Source organism: Hippoglossus hippoglossus, chromosome 13 (genome assembly GCF_009819705.1).
Source record: "Hippoglossus hippoglossus isolate fHipHip1 chromosome 13, fHipHip1.pri, whole genome shotgun sequence".
Taxonomy (NCBI): domain Eukaryota; kingdom Metazoa; phylum Chordata; class Actinopteri; order Pleuronectiformes; family Pleuronectidae; genus Hippoglossus; species Hippoglossus hippoglossus.
The window spans coordinates 24,654,280-24,662,053 of NC_047163.1; the positions used below are offsets into that span (position 1 = coordinate 24,654,280).

A 7,774-nucleotide genomic window follows, 5' to 3' on the forward strand; every position below is an offset into this window, starting at 1 on the left:
TAAAGTGGAGATGATCCAGTCTTAGAGGCAGGATCATTAGTCAGAGTTCTCCTATAGGTAACCAAGAAAATTGTCCCCAGGAAGATGAAGACCGTTAACTGATTCCCTCACTTCATTATCTCAACGTGTCTCTTACTTCGTAGTGCATGAGCAGAAATGTAGAAAAGCGTATTGTATTCGGCCCTGTTTTTCTGAAGTGACGAGATAGCCTTAACCTCCCAGCTTCTTTAATTCATGATCTTCAGCTCATTTAAGATTTTAAAGCCATGTTTTTCAGCCAATTCTGGAAATTATAGTACAGCTTTGAATTTTCACTGGATTTCAACTTAAAATCAATTCTGCTGTTAAATCGTTTTTTCCAGTGAGTTCATTTCTGTCGTCTTCTACTTTAGGTACAGACGTCCACCTTTTTTCAACATTCATTTCATATTCAACTGTATTCTTTTTGCTTTTTTCTGCATGACTCTGCAAAGCATTTCACCAGCTCAGCTTTCCCCTTCCATTTTCAGAAAGGAAATGTATTTTATATTTATGATTCAATCTTAAATAATCTGATGTGCAGTAACACAATAAATCGTTATGAAATACACAGTCATCCTTAATGACTGCTGTAAAATGTTACATAGTACCTGACTTCATGTTGAAGGCTGTGACCTGGTGTTGACAGGTTTATTCTACTGTAAGAATAAAGATTGACTTTTTGATTCAAATGTTTGACTTCAATTATCCATTAATCTTGTCATTAAGGCACAGTGTGTCAGTTCTTCACATTTTATCAGATGGTTAAAAGGAGAATTTCATTTTACCCAGTGAATGTATGTGAAAGGCAATAACACCAAAGGGACAGTGAAAAGTGATGAGACATCTTTGAGATCAGAACGAACACTGATGGGATGCTGATGTGATGTGAGAGCAGCAGAGGACTGTGCAGCTTTTCACTACTGCATGAAACTGGTTACTGGTTTGAACCACATGGGGGCAGAGCCGCACTTTGATGCGAAGTCTGTCAGAAAGATGAAAAACGCTGCAGTTCTCTGCTCTATATGTCTGTCATGTCAACATATTTCACTCAACTATACCGGTCCCACTATGTGAAACACTGTGGACCGACAAGTGCACCTAAAATGATGTTCAGCTTCAGAAAGATGTGTAAAAACCCCAACAGACAACACAAAATAGTTTACAGTTTACTATACAGTAAATATCACAGTAAATATCAGTTTTGTAACATTCATGAGCTGAGAGCAGCAAAAAATGAATAATAACAGCCTTTATTTGGTATCGGGTTTATAGCTTAGACATAACTTACGTTACTTATGTTTCAAATGCAACACAGTTTTAACAGTTTTTAAATAGCTTCTGGTTTGAGTCTGGAAATCATCTTCCTCTCCAGGAAGACGATTTCCCTGTTCGATTAGCTCCTCAGTTCATCACGAAGAGGCCGTGGACTGTTTGACCTCTGACCTCTGAACTCATTAACACTTACAACTTAGTGGACCACTGTAAGAGCTCTTTTATTGCCTTTTATTATTAGAGTGTTACATGATTCACCAACGCAAATGTGTTTTTTTTTTAAATGACTTATCTAAAACACTTTGTTGGCTATTCATTCATCACTAGTGTGTGACAGTGTGTGTCGTACTTGATCACCAGTATCTACTTCAGCTGAAAAGTAAAGCATTTGCTGTAAAAAAAAAAGTATGTGCGGGAAAGCTCAGTTCTTGATCTGTGACCTGCTGAAGATAGGTAAGGCTGAAACCAACAGGGTTTAATCACAAAACTACGAATAAGACTGGAGTGTTGCTAAATCACAACTTGATGTCATAAAAATATCTTCCTCAGTAAAATGTTAACCTTCACCAAGGCCCAACAGTCCCCTTATTAAACCAGATTTAAATTCACGAGATCCCGATTTTTATTTGGATCTGTACACAATTACACACACTAAACGTGTCCGATTTTTTAAACTTTGACATTTTGTTAAGAGTTGGGGAATGACCCAAGGAAGAACCTATGAAACCTTAGTGCAGCTTCGGATCAGGGTTACTTTTCACTTACTTGTGTTTTTTGATATTTTAGTGAATTTTTTGAGGTAATAAATAATATGTAATATACATATCAAGAGTTTTTTTTCATAAAAACTCTTGATATGTCTCTCAGTATAAAATGTGGAGATAAAGTGGCCAATCAGCCTCAGTGGAGGTATATGCGCTCCCTGAGTGCTCTTTCAGTTTTGTAATGCATTACTGTAATTTACTCATTTCTTTTTCTGCACTCAGAATTATTCCAAGAAAAAATTCACTTATTATCTTAACATATGTAACTTATTAACTTATATTATGAAGAATCACCCTCAATGCAATAAAGAACTTGACTTGTTTACTTGTAATTGAGTTTTGGTTTATGCCAAAGAAATAAACGAAAAGTTAATTCAGAACAAAATTGATGCATAGTTTAATGCAGCGATCCTGACTGATCCTGACTCTGACATGAGAAGCGTTTGAGTTGCATTAGTGCATTTAAAATGTGAGATCAACAGTTGTGCTGAGCTGCATGTGAAGTATAGAGACCTGTCTGAATAGTTCTGCAAAAGTACTAATATCTCTTTTACACTGCAGCTGTAGCATCTCTCTGAAAATAAACAGATCAGGAATAATTTAGGAAATACATTTTAAATCAATTGTAATAAATAATATTTTCCTTTTTACTTGAGGTTTGACTTAAAAAAACAACACTTCCTGTGTGTGTGCGTGTGTGTGTGTGTGTGTGTGTGTGTGTGTGTGTGTGTGTGTGTGTGTGTGTTGAGAGAGAGTAAGAAAGAGAGAGAGGGTGAGAGAGAAGGTCGTCTGTGTTACGGAGCAGGCAGTTTGATGTTTGTATCTTGTAGAAGACACTTTGTCGTATCTGTTTTAAACAATATTAACATATAGAAACTAAGAACAAAGTCAGGGGTCGTCTGATGAAAATCCACAGCATGGGTGTCCGGGCAGTCATCGCCATGACGCTCCTCCTGTCATTAGCTGCCAGTGAGGAAGAGACTGCTAAAGGTTCAGGTGAGATTTCGTATGTTTTACAAAAACTATGTTTGAGGGCTACAAGTGTACACGTTTTTATAGTATTGTATTGTGTATTGGAGTATAGGAAGGCATGTAGAGGCATTTGCTACTGCTTGAAGTTTTTCACTCAATATATAATTTAAAGACAGTTTACACTGTCTACATTGTTTACAGTTGCTATACAATATGTGATGATGACTGAATAAATCAATCAATCAAAAAGAGATTTCAGATGTACATAAGAGAGGTTTAGTCTTGGACATCCACCTGATGCCGCTAAAAAGTTACGTGGAGTAAGGATGTTGATTACGTGATAAAATGAAGCTGAAACTCAACATCCTGCCATGTCTTTTTTCAGTAAAATTCAAGGGGGGAAATTTCACCATGACCTGTCCAGTGTATGGGAAATGGTACAGAAGGAGCGCACAAGTGGGAGACGGTGAAGAACATGACAGTTTGGAATTGAACTACAACAGTGATACCAAGGGCTTATACAAATGTGTATACAAGGATAACGAAGAAGATAAAGAATACTATTTCTACGTGAAAGGAAAGGGTGAGTAAAGGGTCTTTTCAGGTCTCATCTGAGTCAGGTGTCCTTTTCTGAGCAAACACTTTTGCAACTGCTGTTCTTTGTTCCTTAGCGTGCGCAAATTGCATCGAGCTTGAGGCAGCTCCGTTAGCCTTGGCCATCACTGTGGACATGGCTGGGACGATAATACTGATGATGATCATCTATAAGTGCACGAAGAAGAAAAGCTCAGCTGGATCTACACAGGCCTCAAAAGGTAAATCTTTTCACTGTTTGTGTGCTGGACGTTGTTTCCAGAGCTTTTGAACAACAGTCAATGGTGCAGAGTGAGTTTAGAAAACTTTGTGTTCATCCTACCGAGTTTATCTGCGATGAAAATCTTACTGGCAATTATTTTCATAAAATGTAACTGAATTTGCTTTATTACTGTTCACGTGTATGGTTTATAAACAAGTTTGAGTGATTTACTGAACTGCTGTTATTTTTCATACATTGCATATCGGCAATTTCAGATGTCTGTTCAGCAATTGACACAATATTTAGAGTCAGTTCACTGATGTCGTTTGGACCGAGGCACATGTAATGCACGTTTTCTTGATGCATGCTGATTTTTAGGTGAGCTTTCGCAGCTGATGCAGCCCTTTGAAATTCTAATTCAGGTATTGAAAATAATATCTGACTCTGAAGAGTGCTGACTCGTCACATAGATTCGATTTTTGCTCCAGGGACACTGATGTAATAAAAGCTGACAACTTGTCTGCATGCACAATGAAGCACGAAGCATCATTTAAAGTAAATCTGTGCTTGGTCACAATATTGTTGTATTTGCCTTGTAGCACCAGCTCGTGCAGGAGGCCGTGCTCCACCTGTCCCATCTCCTGACTATGAGGTAGGTGTTGTATTCGTCCATTGTCCATTCATTTCTTGATGACCTCAATGAAAGAGTAGTGCCAGGCAAGAAAAGGGGTCAGAAAACAACCCCACAGGGGGATAGTTTCTCTTAAGAACGTTTGTGACACCAGCCACATGATCAGATGTCCGTCTACGAAACAATAAAAGGTGGATGCCTGGACATCTCATCTGATGCTTGCAGTGGTCAGATTCTTTCTCAGGTGTACTGAAGAGAGGACATAAGTTTGGATATACCTGAGAACTTGTTGCTAAATGCAGAAGACAGGGTCAACTAGCACAGTTATTTCAGTATCTGTAGCCATACTATACATATACTATATTGTTACAGCCTCCCAAAGGTGATGAAAAAAGGACAATTCTAAAAGGCATTTCATTCACAGCATTTTGAATGTGAGATGAACTGCTGTGTGCAGCTGCATGATGGTAAAGAGCAACTAAACAGATCTGAAAAAGTGAACTCAGCATAGAGAAATGTGGGTTTGCATTTGTTAATATGGAGAGTTGGAACTTTTTATGTCGGCTATTCATTTGTTTAAGGCAGTCCCAGCTGACGTTGGGTTCAGCTCCAGAATTATAGTTAAGTACTTTTTCATTGTAAATAAAACTGCTTCATTTATTCAAAATGGATAAAGTGAAAATCATTGAAAATCTTCCTCCTGACAAGGTTCATTTGGATTATCGACAAGTTCCCTTACTCTCCTATGGCAAAGTTTGATTATGATTTAGGGGGAACGATGGTTCAGGAGGAAGAGCGGGTTGTCCATGGGCACCAAACTAAACCCCAAATTGCCCCTGACTGCTGTGCAGAGTTATGTATGATGGAGAGAGTGCTGCACATAGATGCACTGTGTGGATGTGTCTGTGAATGGGTGTATGGCAATGCTGTGAAGCTCTTTGATTGGAGACAAGAAGAGCTCTATGTAAACACAGACCATTTACCAATAATATGGTGTATTGCTTTCTAACCATCTTAAACAAACAACTATCACACAGTAGTGGTTATAAGACTGTGATCCACCTAACACTGTTTATGTTGTGTTCTGGCAGGCACTGAACCCTCACACTCGCTCCCAGGACCCTTACGCTATTGTGAGCAGGACGGGATAAAGTCACATGACCTGGCTGCACAAGGACACTGGTTTAAAGGCCCAACAGACAAAAGCATTAACAGCATGCTCCCATGGTCCCAATTTGCGCAGAGGTGACTGGAATTTAGTTTGTGATGTTCTCAGTATTTACAAATTATACTGAAAAACTACTTTCCTCTCCAGAAATCATCCCTATGGAATCCATCACAAGTGTGTGTAGATTCAGAGGAACACACATTGCTTTTGTATGTTGCTGTAGATTAGTCATTTACAACCTGGAGGCACTTCAGCAGCTCAGCTTATTTGAAAATGTATAATTTGAATAATTGTAATTATGTTTATGAAGGAAAAGAACACAAATGCCATAGGATTACAAAATTGGTGTAGTGCTGATCTCCAATGTGTTTATTGTAACAATAATCAAGACAGTTTTCTCCTGGATCAGCTGTAATTCCTTGACACAGAGTTCATGGAAACAAGTCATCAAAATGCCTAGAAAAAGATCAAAGTACAAGAACAGTACGAACGGCTGAAACTTCTATTGTGTCATGACTGACCTTTAAAAGACAAGGGGAAAAAAGACAAGCATCTCTATGATCACTGTATCTACTGGTTTTCTTTGCTGTTAAATGAAAAGGAACAGTTCTATTAAACCCTCACATCTATAGCTATTGAAGGAGAGGGGACAGTGAAGGGGTAGTTAAATAGTTAATTTGTTTTTAATGACACAAAAAAATTTAACTTTTGGGTCAGAACTATATAAAAAGCATTTATAAAGAAAAAAGAATATATATATATATATATATATATATTAAAAGGTTATACAATGTGATGCAGCGGGCAGAGGCAGGACGTAACGTATAAATTCCTCTGTGGAGATCAAGTGCTTTTGTTTACAGCACATCCACACTGGCCTCGGACCTCATCACCCCAAACTCTCTTGACATCTTCGTCGATGTGTTCTACATGTGTGGCTCCGCTTTTTCATCCTGAAATATTTTGTACATTTCTGCGTCTGTCGAGCGTTAACCTCATCAACCTCACCCGCTCGATCTCCTGCTGTGCATCGGCTCCTCCGGACGTCCTTCCTAAAAAGACTGCAGGAAGTCCGAAGGCTCTCACTTGGACATTTGTGTTCACACATGGAGAATGTCCTGAGGACCCCCTTAGTTCAGAGCATGTCTGAAAGCAGCTTAACATAACTCAGGTGCTTTAAACCGTGTTTAACCACAAAGAGTAAACTCAGTTTAGTGGAGTATGTGTCCAGGTTACGGGTCTGTCTTCCCATTTCCACACACAGGTACATGAGCCCATCTAAAAAGGCGGTGTGGGATATGTCAGATAAAAAAAGAATGAGAACTAGCGCTGTCAACTAATTTGGAAGAAATATTTGAAAGCAGTGAGCAACACAGGTTTACCTTCATGTCTGTTGTATATCTGTGGGGAGCCAGAAATCTCTCTCTTGCTCTTTAATATCCACTCACTCCTCTGTACAGTCCTGCAATCCAATACAACTGTTCTGCCATTAATCTGCTGTAATGATGCCATTCATTTTCAGGTGTTGTAAAGTATATATATTTTTGAGTGTACTGACCCTTTAATATAAAAAGTTTACAGAGGTTACTGTAAAAATCATTACTTTTCATTTTGAATAAAGAGATATAGACGTGTTTCCGGTATGTGCAGTTGTCCGTTTATTAAGTGCACCTCACCAAACCCATGTAGTCTAAATACCACAGCACCACAACACAAGTTACAGTGTTGGCTTCTGGTTGTAACTATATGTAAAAAACGGGATGGTCACTTCACAGACTGCCGTTTGTGGTGCTGTCAAACTGTATTGCATTACACAGAAAGGGGTTTCTGTTATTTTTAAGTTTTCACCTTGTTTTTTGGTTGATTTGTATGTTTCTTTGTTTTTTTAAGCAAGATTACACAACGGCTGGACGGATTACTATGAAACTTGTTTGAGGTCCCATTAAAGGTTGATGTCGATGCGGATCAGGGGCGGATCCAGGACATTTTGTTAACTTTCTATCAAATTGCAGGACAGGGCATTTTACTAAATTTTCACTGATTTCTCTGAGGATAATGGATCAATCCAAGACGGATTGATTTATGCTAAAGGGACCATTGGGCCTTGAGCTCTACTGAATGCCATTATAGTTATTTCTTCTAGTGCAGCG

At 38.6% G+C, this 7,774-nt stretch overlaps 1 protein-coding gene and 1 long non-coding RNA gene across 2 annotated transcripts; both read left to right on the plus strand.

The window, feature by feature from the left end:
- Nucleotides 1-2,805: 2,805 nt before the first annotated feature.
- Nucleotides 2,806-5,939, plus strand: LOC117772589 (T-cell surface glycoprotein CD3 epsilon chain-like). The gene is made up of 5 exons (XM_034603838.1): nucleotides 2,806-3,053; nucleotides 3,415-3,612; nucleotides 3,701-3,844; nucleotides 4,425-4,477; nucleotides 5,548-5,939. Exons 1-5 carry the CDS (start codon nucleotides 2,960-2,962, stop codon nucleotides 5,605-5,607), a joined length of 549 nt encoding a protein of 182 aa, XP_034459729.1. The 5' UTR covers nucleotides 2,806-2,959; the 3' UTR covers nucleotides 5,608-5,939.
- Nucleotides 5,940-6,495: 556 nt separating this feature from the next.
- On the plus strand, nucleotides 6,496-7,258 carry LOC117772592. Its single transcript, XR_004615809.1, has 2 exons — nucleotides 6,496-6,795; nucleotides 6,856-7,258. It is a non-coding gene; the product is annotated as an uncharacterized LOC117772592 (long non-coding RNA).
- Nucleotides 7,259-7,774: the final 516 nt, after the last annotated feature.

What these genes read in the sequence shown, in the direction of transcription:
- LOC117772589 (XM_034603838.1), top strand. Translation starts at nt 2,960, where the DNA reads ATGAAAATCCACAGCATGGGTGTCCGGGCAGTCATCGCCATGACGCTC. An exon ending in TTTCTACGTGAAAGGAAAGG is followed by an intron (nt 3,613 to 3,700) that starts GTGAGTAAAGGG and finishes TTTGTTCCTTAG; the next exon opens with CGTGCGCAAATTGCATCGAG. An exon ending in TCCCATCTCCTGACTATGAG is followed by an intron (nt 4,478 to 5,547) that starts GTAGGTGTTGTA and finishes GTGTTCTGGCAG; the next exon opens with GCACTGAACCCTCACACTCG.